Source organism: Nannobrachium achirus, assembly GCF_963921795.1.
Source record: "Nannobrachium achirus genome assembly, chromosome: 22".
Lineage (NCBI taxonomy): Eukaryota > Metazoa > Chordata > Actinopteri > Myctophiformes > Myctophidae > Nannobrachium > Nannobrachium achirus.
Window position 1 is genome coordinate 31440277 of NC_137829.1, and position 17972 is coordinate 31458248.

Below are 17972 nucleotides of genomic sequence, written 5' to 3' on the forward strand. Positions count from 1 at the left end.
GCCGTGTCCGTAGCCTGGCAATACCTTGAGTGGCCACACACAACACACTAGTTAAAGGAGGGGCGCTGTTTTGTGCAGGCCAGGCACACTCACCACTCACTCACAGGCACAGTTTACAGTTTACAGTTTAGGCATTTAGCAACACACACAGGGTATAGCTGCTCAGATTCACCGCTCCACTTCGAACCGAGGTTTGATTTTTAAAGAAAAAAGTTGACTATAGCTCCTTTAAACTTTAAAGGAAAGCCCAAAACCGAATGCCAGCAGAACAGATTTGCAATCCATTTTGGCAAACACGCTTTGCTGTTTTGCTCATTCCACAAATGCCCGATCTTTACAAGCTGTACCTCATTGTAAAGGTGACAAATCAACAATAAAAATGATATAAAACACAATACCAGTTGGTATTATTAAAGGGGAGATATAATAATGGATAATATACATGCGTTTCAGAACTTTTTGTGCATAGTTTAGGTGCTGCAGAGTGTGACACTGTCAACCTGCTGCTTCTATACAGAAGGTGGTGTGTGTGTGTGTGTGTGTGTGTGTGTGTGTGTGTGTGTGTGTGTGTGTGTGTGTGTGTGTGTGTGTGTGTGTGTGTGTGTGTGTGTGTGTGCGTGCGCGCGGGTGCGTGCGTGCGTGTGCGTGTGTGTGAGAAATCTTTGATTAGTCATTCATTGATGTGGGTCTTTGGATCCTCTCCATGTATGTTTTCACTGTGTGAGTGTGGGATGGTGTGTGTGTGTGTGTGTGTGTGTGTGTGTGTGTGTGTGTGTGTGTGTGTGTGTGTGTGTGTGTGTGTGTGTGTGTGTGTGTGTGTGTGTGTATGCAAACAAACTATTGTGTACAACAGAGTGAGAAAAGAGAGTTTCATGTACGATTGATGATTGAATGGATCGAAGAACAGTTAAATACATGTCGTGCACACAGTTAAATACACGTGCACGCACGCACGCACGCACGCACGCACGCACGCACGCACGCACGCACGCACGCACGCACACACACACGACACACACACACACACACACACACACACACACACACACACACACACACACACACACACACACTTCTCCTGTGAAGTGGAGTCACATTGATCTGAACTGAAAGGAACTTACAAAGAACAGCTGCATGATCTACCGTCTGAAAGAGAGTGTGTGTGTGTGTGTGTGTGTGTGTGTGTGTGTGTGTGTGTGTGTGTGTGTGTGTGTGTAGAGGAGGAAAAAATCCTAAAAAAGAGCCTTAGTTTTTGAGGTACCCCTACCCGGGGTAGAACAAAACGCGACATAGTTTTTTCATATCTTTAGGATGTCCCCTTCATGAAATGGATTGTCCCAAGTTTTACTTTGACTGCAAAAGTCATGAAATTGATCCATGAAGGGACTCATCACATAGGCAAAAAAACGCCTATCCTGAAAGATGGAGTTCCAAGTCAATCCTTTGTCATTTTCTACCTGCAGGTTGTTTTTACCTCATACTTGCACAGATGATCCACAGGTAGTGTCCTTACATCCCAGAACAATCAGAATGCACAAATATGGTTCTGTTTTGAATCTGCAGCCTTTTATATAAGGACTTTCTATAGGCGGAAATTACATTTCTAAGGAATGTTCCCCTGTAAGTCTGGTGATAATCTTCTATAAGGGGTAGAACAAAACGCGACATAGTTTTTTCATATCTTTAGGATGTCCCCTTCATGAAATGCACTGTCCCGAGTTTTACTTTTACTGCCAAAGTCATGAAATTGTTCCATGAAGGGACTCACCACATACTGTAGGCAAAAATCGCCTACCCTGAAAGATGGGGTTCCAATTCAATCCTTTGTCATTTTCTACCTGCAGGTTGCTTTTACCTCATACTTGCACAGATGGTCTACAAGTAGTGTCCTTACATCCCAGAACAATCAGAATGCAAAAATATGGTTCTGTTTTGAATCTGCAGCCTTTAATATAAGGACTTTCTATAGGCGGAAATGACATTCCTAAGGAAGAATCCCCTGTGATCCTGGAGATAATCTTCTATAAGGGGTAGTACAAACCCTGACAGTGTTTTTACTTGTCCTCTTCATGAAATGGATGGTCAGTAGTTTTACTTTTACTGCAGAAGTCATGAAATTGATCCATAAAGGTACCCACCATAAAAAAGCCTACCCTGAAAGATGGAGTTCCAAGTCAATCCTTTGTCATTTTCTACCTGCTGGTTGTTTCATCTCATATTGCACAGATGGTCTACAGGTAGTGTCCCTACATCGCAAGGGGGAGGCTCTCTCCATTCCGACATGTCGCCACTCCCGAAATGGACTTCTTATTGTCGGAGTGGCGACACTCCCATGGGCCTAAGGTTTAGGGTTAGGGTTAGAGATAGGGTTAGTGTCGGAATGCAGACATGTCGGAAAGGAGACATGTCGGAGTGGAGAGATGCACCCATCCCAAGGCCTAATTCTCTTCACCTCAAAAGCAGCAAACATATTGTTCTATAAGCAGTCTATGGTATTCAGACTTAAATGCAGTACATTATATATGTAAGCCTATATTCAGTAGAATACACTACACTTTGTGCGCCATTCTTAATGCCAAATAATCAGCAGCCTTTTCTCATTTTAATTTATTTCTTTTTCAATCAACAACTATTTTGAGCAGTGTAAGGGAGACTGACCAATGTTTGATTATTTGGCATGCAGTAAGCCAAAGATTCTCAGATCCTGAAGTTAATGAATGTGCTTCGCCAGCTTGTTGAAAGCTGTATTATTGCTTATTCTGAACAGGCTGCTTGTTGCATTGCATCCAGTCAATGCGTGCCATGCTAGAAGACTCTCACACAAAGCCACTCCCAATGTATTTGTAATATCAGACATTGGGATGTATCGTTGTCTATCCCATGACCAGCATGCATGAAAATGGCAGCTATTCCAAGGAGTTGTTGACTGACATAGTAGGCGAGCAACACAAGTATATCCATAGTACTGTACATATAAATTAGGTCAGGGTCTGAGAACCTTTGGCTTGACAGATAGTCTACCAGAGGCTTCAGGATGTTCAAGACAATATGCCCTCACTCTCTATGGCCTAAAAAAGAAGGCAAAGGGCCAGGTGTGTTCTAGTCTTGATGAGCTCCGTTGTATTCTTGCATCAACGACAGACATGCCAGTCTCACACCTGCCTCCCACTGAGGATATTTTTGAATGTTCAACAGGCTATGTACCAAACTGGTACAGTATATGGTGCCACAATCATGTCCCCAAACCCCTTTTGTGGAATCCAGTTGGGAAGGGTTGGATGCTAAAGGATACATCACTAAAGCCTGTCCTGTTCAAAAAATAGCCTGCACCAAGCAGTAAGAGACCTCACCCAACTCTACTGCTATGATAAGGATTGTTGCAGTCAAAGTAGTACGTGCCTCAATGTCTCTCTGTGGGATTGTGTTGTACATAATATTGCTCCTGCATTTACAGTACATTGCCTGTAAACTAAAATAAACAAGAAATGACACAATCCTTTTATACCAGCTTGTGCCTTGTGGACCAGCCTTGACTGTAGAGCATTGTAGTGGCCCTTGGTTGTAATCCACTGGGAACTGAATTCCTTCTTACCGTTTATATTATAATAATATATACCATCATACCATATTTAGCAACATAAATAGTAAGACTGAATTAAATTAATCCATTGACCAGCCATTGACCAATAGATACACAGCCGATTACGTCACGAACAAACTCCTGACAAAATTATGTCTGAATTTGGGAGATCACAGCTTTGTATCCATTGACCAGCTTTGCAAATTGGTCAGTCCCCCTCACACTCAAATTAGTTGTTGATATGAAAATATTGAAAAAGAAATAAACGAAATAAATTAAAATGAGAAAAAGCTGCTGTTTGATTATTTGGCATGCAGTAAGAATGGCACACATATATAGAAAAACTCCTGATTCACAATACAAGCATATTATGACATATTCTTCTGGTTTATTTTGGTTGTTGGTGTATTCCCTATTGACAATCTGAATGGAGTTTGTTAATTTGTATTGATAATGAGCACCTTATCGATCCTGCTTATTGACCCATGGGCTTTTATCGAGCCCACTGTTGAGCGCTTTATAATATTTTGTGGGAAGATGTGAGATGTGAGATTCTGAACAGAACTGGTATCTTTTTGCATTGGCCAGTTGTTGTGAGTCTGAGTTTGTCTATGAGGATGAGAATTGACAAAAGTAAAAAATATTGTCATTTAATATCTTTAGAAAATCATTCATTAGTGTGCAGTAAGTGTTAAATGGCTATATATTATGAATAGTACTGTAACAATGTATTAATCGCCTCTTGTCTTGATTATTTAAACATGATGTCATGGGCCGCTATGCTTAATAACAACCTTGATAAGCCCAAAGCTTATTGATACCGGGATATCAAGTTTGTAGTAGGCCCTTGTTTCCAGCTCCTTCCCTACCAGTAAGTAGAAATGGTGTATGATTAACATGTGGGGATATTTCTGCCCTTTCTTGGTAAATCACTTTTTTGCATTCTGATTATTTTGGTATTTAAGGACGCTACCTGTAGACCATCTGTGCAAGAATGAGGTAAAAACAACCAGCAATAGAAAATTCAGGGTAGGCGTATTTTTTGCCTATGTGGTGAGTCCCTTCATGGATCAATTTCATGACTTTTGCAGTAAAAGCAAAACTACTGACCATCCATTTCATGAAGAGGACAAGTAAAAGTTACGAAAAAACTTTGTCATAGTTTGTACTACCCCTTATAGAAGGATTACAGGGGAATTTTCCTTAGGAATGTCATTTCCGCCTATAGAAGGTCCTTATATAAAAGGCAGCAGATTCAAAACAGAACCATATTTTTGCATTCTGATTGTTCTGGGATGTAAGGACACTACCTGTAGACCTTCTGTGCAAGTATGAGGTGAAAACAACCTGCAGGTAGAAAATGACAAAGGTTTGACTTGGAACTCCATCTTTCAGGATAGGCGTTTTTTTGCTTATGTGGTGAGTCCCTTCATGGATCAATTTCATGACTTTTGCAGTAAAAGCAAAACTCGGGACAATCCATTTCATGAAAGGTACATCCTAAAGATATGAAAAAACTATGTCGCGTTTTGTTCTACCCCGGGTAGGGGTATGGTCAACTTCTGGCCTATTTTTTCCTCTACTAGTGTGTGTGTGTGTGTGTGTGTGTGTGTGTGTGTGTGTGTGTGTGTTTTCCTGGCACCCAGCCAGATGCTACAGGTGTAGAGTTTACGATGGTGGTTAGATAATAAAACTCACGCACACACGTTTAGAGAGTTTGATCATAACTGAGCCTTATAGTAAAACATAATTAAACAAAACAAGTTTGAATGAAATGAATAGCTCAAAGAACGTGGAAGTAGAATGCCAAAAACAGTGGCGGAATAAATAAATCAAGAAGAATAAATTGGGGACAACTAGTGTGTGTGCTCGCTAAAGCAAGCCCACAAATAGAAATTGCAAATGTGGTTGCCTATATTTATTGATTAGTATGATGAGATTAGTATGTGAAGGGTCACTGATCTCTGTCACGCCTGATACTGTGGTTCTATGACAGCACACTCTGGCTTCACTGTGATGTCACTAACAGAATCCCTTTTATGCCCATATATGGAGATTCCTGATGTCATCAATATTAAGTGATCTAAAGAAAAGATTAGGAGAAAACAGCATGTTGCAGCGTAACACTGCTGTGGGTGAGGAAGATTGCACTTCCCTAATTTCATTTCATTTCATCCTCAGCCAGTGATTCCAACCACAACATAGAAAGTGTAATTTACCGCTGGAACCCAGGCACCAAGGTACTTCCTGTCACATGTTCACATATTTATGTTTATGTTTATAGCTACGGCTCACGTTCATATTATGATAGATTATTACATATTATTATACTCTATTGGTTCCTATTGGTTCCTTCCTATTGGTTCCTTTTGGTTCCTTTTGGTTCCTATTGGTTTCTATTGCAGCTGTTTGAGGTGAACCAGACGTTGATGACCTCTGGGGCGTACGACTGGGAGTTCTTCCGGGTCGGGCCGTACTACTTCCTGGTCGTAGCTAACACATTCAACGGTCACACCACCAGCATCGACTCCACCATCTACATCTGGATGGACGGGCGCTTCACCGTATTCCAGCACATACCAGTGAGTAGAATAATAAGACTTCAGTGTCTTCCAACACATACCAGTGAGTAGAACCAGTAAGATTCCCTAATCGGGAGATAAGCGACCGTCAGATCGCATACACAAACTTTAGAAGGTAATTGTAGCCAATCAGGAGGGAATATGGGAAATGGGACAAATCCATGTTGATATCATGACTTTAGAGGTAGGCTACTGTGTACCGCTTTGCGTGATTTTAGGGCAAAATCTGTAGGAGCAGTGTCCAAAAATGTGTTTTGCAAAAATCACCCTCATGGTGGTGCTAGAAGAGGGCCATGTGAGAAATCAGGTCTGGAGGTTGTGGTTTGCCAGTCAAGGAATGTGTGTGCAAAGTTTGACATGGATAGGGGCAACGGAGCCGGAGATAAGAGTATAGGGCCAAAGTGTGACAGTGACGGACAGACGGAGGGACGGACTGATGGACAGCCGGTGGTGAGAGAGAGAGAGAGAGAGAGAGAGAGAGAGAGAGAGAGAGAGAGAGAGAGAGAGAGAGGGAGAGAATGAGAGAGAGAGAAGAGAAGACATTCCCCAACTCCGCAACAGCATTGAGCACGATAACAGCTGATATACAGTACAAGCTCATCACAGCTCGCAGAATGGAGAATAATAATGATGAATGGTTTTACTTTTGAGCACAATTTTGAACGCGTTGGTAACTTGGTACAACCAAGTTGGTACAACCAAGTTACCAAGAGCGGCCCACTGCATTTTAATTCAAAACATAATTTGCTTTATTGTTTCCATTCACTAATGCTTATTACGTTTTTTCGAGCCTCAAAATCCACCTCCTCCAAGCGCATAAATGTTTTTGCGAATAATGAAAGTTTATTTGAATTTTGAAGTGTTTCCATAAAAAGATTTATGTGCAAAAGCCTTAATGCGCAGAAAACGGCTTTATGGAAATGCAACTTATGATTCACTCTGGCAGCAGTGTCAGTGGCTCAGGAGCCTTGAGTAAGAAGACACCAACATTTATTTATTCATTCATTTTCGATGGGGGTCCGCGACCAAATACATATAGCAGACAGATATATTGACCTCGAGTGGATTAGACGCTGCCTGGGTACAAGCTGTTACAGTAGCTGCTAATGACATAACATAACAAACTGCTACAGTAGCTGCTAATGACTTATTTGTAAAGGATTACACTTGAGCAGTACCCCTCCCCTCCTCTCCCCTCCCGACTGCACGCTAGTGAAAAGACTGCTTAAGCATTAAGCTCCAGTCAAATAAATTGTCCTCAAGTACACTCACCTGCCAACACAGGTGCTACGTGTGTGTGTGTGTGTGTGTGTGTGTGTGTGTGTGTGTGTGTGTGTGTGTGTGTAGGGGAATTCCAGTGAAGCTGCTAGTAATGTTCTCTCTCTTTTCCTGCTGTTTTGACAAGTCAGTTGGGGCGGGTCATATGTAGGCCTATGTGAGAGAGAGAGAGAGAGAGTGTGTGTGTGTGTGTGTGTGTGTGTGTGTGTGTGTGTGTGTGTGTGTGTGTGTGTGTGTGTGTGTGTGTGTGTGTGTGTGTGTGTGTGTAAATGGTGCATTTATGTAGCGCCTTTATCCAGGCGCATTACATAGATTGTGCATTACATTCACCCATTCACACACACATCCATACACCGATGGTGGAGGAAACCATGCAAGGCACCAACCTGCTCACTGGGAGCAACTAGGGGTTCAGAACTTCAGAGTCTTGCTCAAGGACTCTTCCACACTAACTCTAGTGGAGCCCAGATTTGAACTGGGAACCCTTCAGGAACCCTACGTGTTTTAATGACGGTTTCTCTAACCCTGAGCCACAGTGTGATGATTAATCTTCTCTCCAGATAGCTACGAGCCGCACATGACGAGCCGCTCAGATTCACGACATGTTGTTTTCAGATTGTTATTCACGTTGCGACACAAGCATAAAGCATTCAAAGAGAATCGCAGTTTCTAAAAAGAAAACACCAGTTTTAAACACTGCGCAAACATAATTTTTTTTTTAAATGAATTAATAATTCTTTAAACAAATATCTCTGCTCCACTTTCATCTACTACATTCTCTCTTCCACGGGTTGTTGTTCCTCTGTCAAGTGAGTCAACATGTGGGTCGAGACCCCCCAGAGAGGTCTCCAGATGACAGTGAAGTCATAATTTAAGGGAAGATCTTTTTAATAAAGAAAGAAAAGAAAAAAGACCATTACTGCATCAAAAGCAAAACAACGAACTATGCTATAAAAACAAACATTAGCCAAATTGTAAAAAAAAGACTCAAAAACATTATTGGTGACCCATAAAATCTTTCTGAGACCCAATGACAAACTGTGGGTCTCGACCCATTACATTGAAAACCTAGCAACATCACTGCAAGTAGGCCTAACAAATAAGTTAAAATGAACGGTAATTAAAATGTTACAATTTTATGAATTTATGAGGGCAAGTGGCCAGGACCTGAGGGCAAGTAGAACATGACCTGTACTTGCCCGATGGGCAAGTGCCTCGGCCGGACGGGCTCGTTTCTGAAACTCACCAACGGGCCTAGGGCCGGGCCGGGCTCAGAACCATGCTCGGAACATTTCGCGCGGTGAATTTCACACATGACGTCTCTGTGTGCGACAGTGCGCATAGCTAGAATGGAGAGTGTGAGTGAGACAGCAGCTGCCTCGCATAGCCTATAGTCTTCTAGGCTATGGGTTCTATCTCTGATTGGTCGTGACATGAGTACATTAGCCAATGGCCGCCCGCAACGAGCAGGGAGCTTTACGTCTTTTATTCTGTCAAACTCTGTGTGTCTGCGACTCACACAGCGAGACTAGAATATTAGGAGCACTACTGTAGATTCAACAATTTTACAGTCATTCCTCAAATAAATCGCCCTGTAATGATTCCCCGACCTCCCGTATCCGTTCATTACGGAATGCGTCTTTACTCTTTAGTAGGCTATAACTGGACGATACTCCGTATTTTACGAGATGGCTTAACCACGGCAAGCCGACAATAATATCAATCAATCAAGGTCTAATTTTCTGCTGTGAGCATATACAGTAACATAACAAACGGTGGGTGGAGGAAGATTTCTTACTTGTGTTGTGATGTTGACTTCTTTCTTTTAATCAGAGCGCAAGACGAGCACAGTTAGAGTAGAGGGCTGTATACTGTCTCCGACCACAGCTTTTTTGTGGGAAAGTTCCAACTTTCTAACGTGCGTGCAGCTTTCCGAACTCAAAATAGGAGTAATCCTTTTCAGAAGTTGCAAGACGTGTCATTTTGTAGTTGAACTGGACCTTTCAGACGCAAATCTCGGTGGTCTGTGACAGTATGGACCTTGAGAGTGTAGCTGCTGCGCGCAGCAGTGAAAGCCACGCACGTAAATATTTAATTAAATAATAAAGTGACGGGCTTACGGGCCGGGCCGGGCTCGGTTCTGAAACTCACCAACGGGCCTGGGGCCGGGCCGGGCCTTAACTCCACGGGCCCGGGCCGGGCCGGGCCCCACATTTCAGGCCCGTGCAGGGCTCTAGTGTCAACCCCTGTTTTAATATGAAAAGGGAGATAAACTGTTGTATTTTTATCCAGGTCCCCTCATGTGTATTTTCCATATCACTGCTGACCCCTGGTGGTTCGAGTGGGGACAACCACATCTATCCTCTGATACACATGGGTCAGATCCCAACTCTCAAAACTCCTTCCTTGTATCCCCCTCCACTTGTTTCCTCACCCCTTAGCTAGGGATGGAGCTGGAAACAAGGGCCCGCTACAAACTTGATAACAAGTGTATTGAGTACCCGGTATCAATAAGCTTTGGGCTTATCAAGCTTGTTATTGTTTAAACATTCAAGACAAGAGGCGATCAAGAATTATAACAGTACTATTCATATTATAAAGCCATTTAACACTTATTGCACACTAACGAATGATTGTTTTAACGATATTTTATGATAATATGTGTAACTTTTATCAATTGTCATCTTCATTGATGGTGGTCAGCCACAAACTCACAATAACAACAACTGGCCAAAAAAAAAGTTACAAGTTTTGGAATGTGTCTCTCACATCTTTCACATCTTTAAATTAAGTCCACTCACATCTCATTACAAATTGCATCCTGCAAATTATTCCTAACTCTGACTGGGGAGGGAGTCGGAGAGATAGGTGGGTTAGATTGCTGAGTCTAATGACCATCCTGATGTGAAAGGACATATTTCTAAAGAAGAAACATATATAGATTGTCTTTAAAGGGATATTTCACTTTAAAAAATACCTTTGGTCTGTATTTCCAGACAGTAGGAGCCACCGACTGGGAGATGTTCCAGATCGGAGAGCGGTACTTCCTGGTGGTGGCCAACAGCCAGAGGCTGGTGGAGCGAGGCCCCAGCGTCTACGCCATCAACTCCACCATCTACGAGCTCAACGCCGTCACGCAGAGCTTCATACGCTTCCAAGACATACTCACCTACAGGTGCAGACAGCAGCTACACACACACAAACAATATGAAACACATTTAGGCCTAGAATTATTTCATGCTTTAACTATTGAAAGAAATTGCAGATATACAAGCTCACAGTGCGCTGCGAGCTTGTAGATCTGCTATTTTTGAAAAATTGTGACGATTTGTGCAAGTCTTTGAATATTTTGAACCGAAAGTGTCTTCCAAATCCTTCTAGGTTTTTGAAAAAACTCATGTTTCTATCATCAGTGGTTCGCAAACTTTTTCATGTCAGGGACACCTAGAATTACATGTATTTGGTCGCTGATGCCCATCTTAAAATATTTAGTTCCAGGGACTCCCCAGAAGTAAAAGTTGAGTTACAAATGTTCGCTTTTTGCAAGTCTTTGAATATATATTTTTAAAAGCGAACATTTGCTTCTGGGGGGTCCCTGGAACCACGTATTTTGAGATGGGGGTCCGCGACCAAATGCATGTCATTTTGGGGGTCCTTGACATGAAAAAATTTGAGAACCACTGATTTAGAAGAAGGATTTAGAAGACATTTATAGAATCAGGTCAAAAATATTCAAACAAATGTTTAAAAAAAGCAGATCTACAAGCTCGCAGCGCTGCACTCGGTGCCGTGCTGTAATATTCATTTTATCAGACACTTACATTGTAACTTCAAACTCCATTTTAACCATTCATAAAAAACACCTGTTCTTGGTTCTAGTCTATAGGAAGGGGGCGTGTCTGATAAAAAAGAATACTGAATACTGAATCAAGCAACTTAAAAACTGTGTTCCCAAAAGCCTGATTAGACGAAAAAGTGAAATATCCCTTTCATTGGTCTTGTCTGTGGAAAGTTATAACACCATAATGTTCTTATTTAGATCAAAACACCCATTTACTGAACGTCAAGTCTCCAGGTTTTCTTCAGAATAATGACACTCATTTCCTACGACACTAATGCACACACACACACACACACACACACACACACACACACACACACACACACACACACACACACACACACACACACACACACGTGCACGCGCGCACACGCACACATAAATAAAGCAAGCCCTCTGCAGATTTGGTCTGGCACTGCTAAATTGTGATTGGATTTCACTCCCTCCCTAAGTAGTGAAGGGACCAATCAGGGCCCAGTATGCAAATATGGAGCAGCTTTATCACCAGAGGCATTTCTTTTTAATCCGCCCCCTTGGTGTCGAAAAACCCATTGTTTTGTGTTTTTAATACATCTTTTAATGTTGTTTTTTAACGTGTGTGTGTGTGTGTGTGTGTGTGTGTGTGTGTGTGTGTGTGTGTGTGTGTGTGTGTGTGTGCGCGTGCACGTGTTCAGTGCTGTGGACTGGGAGTTCTTCACGGTGGGGGAGGAGAACTTCCTGGTTGTGGCCAACTCTCACGATGGAGGATCCTACTCTCTGAACAGTGTGGTGTACAGGTCAGTTAACCTTTGACCTAACCCTAACTAGGGTTGTTCGATTAATCAATTTTTAATCGTAACCCGTTTTTTTTCTTTTGGACGATTTAAAAAATGGAAATCGTAAAATCGATTTTCACTTTAATTAGGGAAATTCTTACTCATTGGAGCCTTGCACGCGCAAAAAGTACACAGCCCCGTCCTCCTAAAGCAGGACGACAAGGTCCGACACCAAATTAATACTACTTTCTCTCTGATGTGTCATTTCTTTGATGCGCGTTTAGCGCACGTCAGACTGAGCAGAGTTCACCACCGCACTGCGCTCACTCGCGATGGTTCAAGCAGAAAACAGAACAAAACGCTGCTGAGCTGGTAAACTTACTTCTTGTTGTAGTTTGAAAGAAGCTTATTAATTCTGTGTTACCCACCTACTGACTGTAGTCTCCTACTGTCCCTGTCACTGTGTTAATTTTGCGTCGGGAAGTGAAGCGCTTCGCCTCCGTTTACAATCAGTCAACATCTCCGTGCATGAGTGGTGCAGGGCAGGGGCGTAGCCAGGAATTACATTTTGGTAGGCGAAATGCCTACCAAAATGCCTCACCAGCCTCCAAGAGCTGGCTTGTTTTGGCTGTTTTGTCACTCACTATTGATAATGAAACACTAAGGACGCTAAGTTAACTTCTGTATGTGATTGTTGCGCAACTAAAGTTATTATTATTAATACCCTTATTGTTTTATTGCATTTTGCTATTTGGCTATATAAAAAAAATCAAAAAATGAAACAATAATGAAAAAAAAAACATTTCCTTGCATTTTTTTAATGAAAACAAAATAGTTGAAACAATGTATTATTCTTTTAACAAAAAATCGAAATCGAAATGGAAAATCGGGATTTCAGAGAAAATAATCGAGATTTTATTTTTTGGCCATATCGAACAACCCTAACCCTAACCCTAAAGCCCCTGATACACGTAGCAATTCTTTCATCAATACCGCCCAGCAACGACCAGAGGTGTCAATTGGGTATGGCTTGTCATACCTTGGCTAAAGGGGGAAAGAATATGATAAGGTATGGCAACATATATCGTCGTTGTCGGGTGGAAACCTTGTATGTCCAAAACCGTTTGTTTTGTATTTATCACTTTAAAAATGATTTAAACGAGTGAAAATAGCCGATCTACAAGCACACAACGCCTCGCGGTGCGAGGCGTTGTGTGCTTGTAGATCTGCTATTTTCACTCGTTTTGTGCAACAGTCTCTAGTGATTAAGCAGGGCTTTACTTCGCGAAAAAACATACACATTTGAAACTTGGAGATACGAGGTTTCTGCCCGACAGTGACAATACCTTATCAACAACAATGATGTCTATTAATCCAATGATGATGCCAATGGCCATACCCAAATGACGCCTCTGGTCGTTGCTGGTTGATATTAGCGACCTTAAGCAAACCTACGGCAACGGCAGATGACAACGGCAACCGGAAATGATCTGCGCTCGATAGATAAACCTGCCGTCGCCCCAGCCGTCTCTACTACGGCAGAAGGTCCCTTCCCACGTAGCGCCTACTCCTTCTGCTGCGTGTACGCGTCGCCATGGGAACCAAGGCGTTCAGTGAAAGGGGTGGGAACCCGTCGCCGCCGAGGCTTTGCTTAACCATTTTGATCGCTACGGCGATTACGTCATAGCAGCCGTAGTCCGCCTGGCGTTGCCGTCCTGAAAATCATCGAGCTTAAACTCGCTATTGATGAAAGAATTGCTACTTGTATCAGGGTCTTAACGGCCTAACCCTAACCTCCTCTCTGAACAGTGTGGTGAGAAGTTATGTTAACCTAGTCTCGCGTAGCCAGACAACCATTCCACAATCTCTGAATGCTACAGTATGTAGAGTCTGGAGCTACAGCTCCTGAAAGGCGAGTAATGGAAGCGAGCATTTCCGTTCATGAAAATATATTTTAAAATGTCCTTTCTGCTAAGCAGCAAGCCACTATGTATGCTTTGATGAATTTTATTCATATTAGGATGAATGTGTGCGATGTTAACTCATACAGTGCCTATCCCGAACTAGTTCGGGATATTCGGGATCAAAAACAATTTTTTATTTGCTATTTTACTTACCCCGAGCTGCTTGGAGCAACGTGGGTGGTCCCGGCTCGCCCAGCGCTAGCCAACGAGCTACGCTAGATGCTCCGACGATTTATTCCATTGAAAATGGTTTAAAATAAAGTTTAGACTCCCCCCAATGTTCACCCAATGTTCATTGTAGGCGGCGCGACGTATTCCAGGGTGCCTATCCCGAACTAGTCCGGGATATTTAATGAAATGGAATAAAATGATAAGAGGTCTTCTGAAGCCTGGCTTGATTTTTGAAGCTACTAGCCGAAAGCTAGCAACGTCCCGGCCGGACGTTATTTGCGAACGAAATCGCCAATCTCCGCCTAATCCAATGAAAGACCGCATCTTTGAAGGCTTGTATCTCTGGAATGTGTCTTTAGGGAAGCGGCGCGAGGTTTATTTACGGCGAAATCGCCCAAAAATGATCTTTTAGATGACAAAATGGGAATAGCCATTCTGTTAGCATTATCATCCGGGACATTTCCATGACGTGCATGAACGTGAGCACGTGAGGTCCTGGAAGGTTAGGTCCTGGAAGCTAAAGCGCTCACCTATGAGAGATGCGCTGGCATTCTTTGGCCCCTAGAGGGCGCTGGCACTCAATGAGTTAAATAGGAAACGGAAGTGGGGAGGAGGCTTCACTTCCGCTTCATCCTGTACTCCTCATAAGACCTCCGTCGCCCCAGACTGAATGACGGGAGCGTTTGCAAATCGCAGGAGTCAACAGTCTGGCCACGCGAGACTGAACAGTGTCATGAATAAGGGTGATTCACAACAAAAAAGAGGGAGCCAACACACAAGTCAACATTTTAAGTTATATTTATTACTCTAAATTAAATAACTAAAATCAATGATCAAACAGAAATGGGTATGAGGTGTGAACAAGTCAGTAATCAGTAATGTCTGCAGTGTATGGATGTGTGGAGTGTGCTGTGTGCGTGTTGTATAGAGGTGCACGGGCACAAGTAGAGAACCTGCTTCCAGGAGTAGTGACAGCTAATGAGAGGTTGGAAGGAGAGCTCCCTTTATACCAGGGGTGTCGAACTCATTTTGGGGTGAGGGCCGGATTGGATGAAAGGCGACTTGATGAGGGCCGAACCAGTCGCGGATCGGATGGCATGCACACTCGCGCGCACATGTTCTGTTTTTCTTCCTGTCGTCTCAGCCACTGCTGTAGCTAGCAGTATAGCAGTATATCATTTTACAAATTGTGTTCATTATTTTATTAAGTAAAATAGCTACTTTCATTATTGGTATTACAGTTGCAGTTAGGTACGAGAGATGCTATTTGTTTAAAGGAGTAGTTCATCCCCAAAATGACTTTTTTTCCCTTTGATTACTCACGCCATGGAGACTTGAGTTCAATAACATATTTTTATTTTATTTGTCGCATTACTAAGACAAAAATGTGTCGTATAGTACACTTCCCCCCATTGATTACGGATGGGGACCCAAATGCATTTGGGTCCAATAGGCATGCATTTATTGTAATCAAATTTCTGTTTTAGGAATGAGTCTCCATTGGCTCCATGGCATTTTGGGGGTGAACTACTCATTTAATAAGAAGTGCCAATAAGAATAAACCATTTGATAATAGAATAATTAAATTCCTGATAGTCTCTACTATAATTTGTAAATGGATAAAAAAAATATTATTGATTCAGGACAATTATTTTTATTGTATTTTATAATAAAAAGAATAAAAGTAATGAACAATAATAGCATATTCAGAAAATATCTGAATAATAAAACTTTTACATTTTATTATTATTATATGTTTTAAATAAGTTATTTTCTTAACAACATTAATTTCCATGTCTAATATGTGTAATCTTTGAGTACAGTTCGAATATTGTAGGTATGTTATTCATAGCCAGACCCCCCACCCCATTCCTAGCAATGCTGTCATCTTCAAAGAGAGAGAGAGAGAGAGAGAGAGCTGGTCACTTAACATTCCAATCAATCAACTCAATCACTGCCAGGTGGGAGAAAGCTAGCCTGCAGTGAGCAGGCATTAGTTTAGGTTAATTCTTAAAACAATCATAACTCTTGACAGGAATGGGCTAGAGACTTACTTTTTTTTTAATTGGATTGAATCATCTCGCGGGCCGGATCCGGCCCGCGGGCCGTATGTTTGACATCCCTGCTTTATACTCTCCAAACCAGACGGCCTGACCCACTCTGCTCTGAGCTGCCGGCTAGCCTGCAGAGAGGGGCAGGGCCGTCACAACAGTTACTGGACAGTGTTTAGATTCTCAGCTATAATGTGTGTGTGTGTGTGTGTGTGTGTGTGTGTGTGTGTGTGTGTGCGTGTGCGTGCGTGCGTGCGTGCGTGCGTGCATGCGTGTCTTGCAGGTGGAAGGGCTACGAGGGCTTCGTTCCCGTCCACAGTCTCCCTACGTTCGGCTGCAGAGACTGGGAACACTTCAGCACCGCTGAGGGATCCTTCCTCCTCTACTCTAGCGCCACCTCCAGGCTTAGCAAGGTCTTCAAACTCAAAACCTACTGAGATGTTCCTGCCCTCCACCTCCCGCATTCCGTATTACTATACCTTATTACACGGCTTGGTTGAATGCTTGATTCTGATTGGTCAATCGCTGAAAACAGCAGTGAGAGGGGGCACGGTGGTGCAGTCGGTAGTGCTGTCGCCTCACAGCTAGAAAGTCCTGGGTTCGATTCCCGCAGCACCCATAACCTAGGTGGGGTTGGCAAAACGGCCTTTCTGTGTGGAGTTTGCATGTTCTCTCGTGTCTCCTAGGGTAGCACCCAGGATTACATTAGATAATTGACACCAGGTGAAAAATGGGTTATCAAATCGTGGGATAAAAATGGAAGGAATGAAATCTGTGGTGAATTAATTCTGTATAATGACCACTCCGCTCTCTAACAGGCCGATGCCTATAATCAACGGCTCAGAGCACCTGCTGCACTACGTGAATTTTATTCCGTATCCAACATGACAGCCATTTAAACAAACACACAGTGTCATTTACAACTAATCGCTGCTCTCAAGAATGTTTTAAAACATATTTGAAGCGAGAAATAGACGATGCATTAACAGAAAATGGATTCTATTTGACTTATCTGCTTCACGGACCGAACTGGGAGGAGGTTCCACAACTGAGGTGCCTGATACTTATACGCTCTGGCTCCTGTTCTGGCCTTTGGTCTTTTTATGGGAACTTCAAGCTAGAAGGTCCTGCCTGGGTTCGATTCCCACTGGGGACGCTGTGGGTACTGGGGGTGTGTTCTCTCCTCCATGTAATCAGTGCCCGTGATTACATTATTAGACAGTTGACACCGGGTGAAAAAATGGGTTACAAAAATCGTGGGATAAGAAACTAAACAAAACAAAAGAAAAAATCAAACCTCGGTTCGAAGTGAAGCGGTGAATTTTTATTCTATGTGTTCTAGAGCTATAAAATCTGTGTTCTAGATCTATACATTCTGCATTCTATGGGTTTACTTTAATTCTGAATGAATGAATGATTTTGTCTGGAGGGCCAACCCTCAATTCTGCATGCACGGGACATGTACGGGTCATGTACGGGACAGACAAAGCCACTCCTTGGAAGCGGCTTTCACCGCTTCAAAAACACTTTGCCAGACATTAAAACCTTATCCGTAGAAACTTTACACAGTAAAATCCTTATGCTACGCAGTAAAATCATTATGCTACACAGTAAAATCCTAAAATCCTCCTTATGCTACACAGTAAAATCCTAAAATCCTTATGCTACACAGTAAAATTCTTACAGTAAAATCCCAGTTTAACTCTGATGACTGTTAGTTCCTTGTGTACACTGTCTTGATTTAAATTAA

General features: G+C 42.5%; 1 protein-coding gene across 1 annotated transcript in view; it reads left to right on the forward strand.

Annotated features, from left to right (window-relative positions):
- LOC308307579 (thrombospondin-type laminin G domain and EAR repeat-containing protein-like) overlaps positions 1-16659 on the forward strand; it is a gene marked incomplete at both ends in the record, with an annotated part of 38339 nt that extends 21680 nt beyond the window's left edge. The window contains 5 exons of the mRNA XM_080752847.1: positions 5762-5820; positions 5986-6162; positions 10437-10615; positions 11956-12057; positions 16506-16659. Of these exons, the coding sequence (XP_080608973.1) occupies positions 5762-5820; positions 5986-6162; positions 10437-10615; positions 11956-12057; positions 16506-16659 (671 nt within the window). The remainder of the gene's footprint in view (positions 1-5761; positions 5821-5985; positions 6163-10436; positions 10616-11955; positions 12058-16505) is intronic.
- Positions 16660-17972: the final 1313 nt, after the last annotated feature.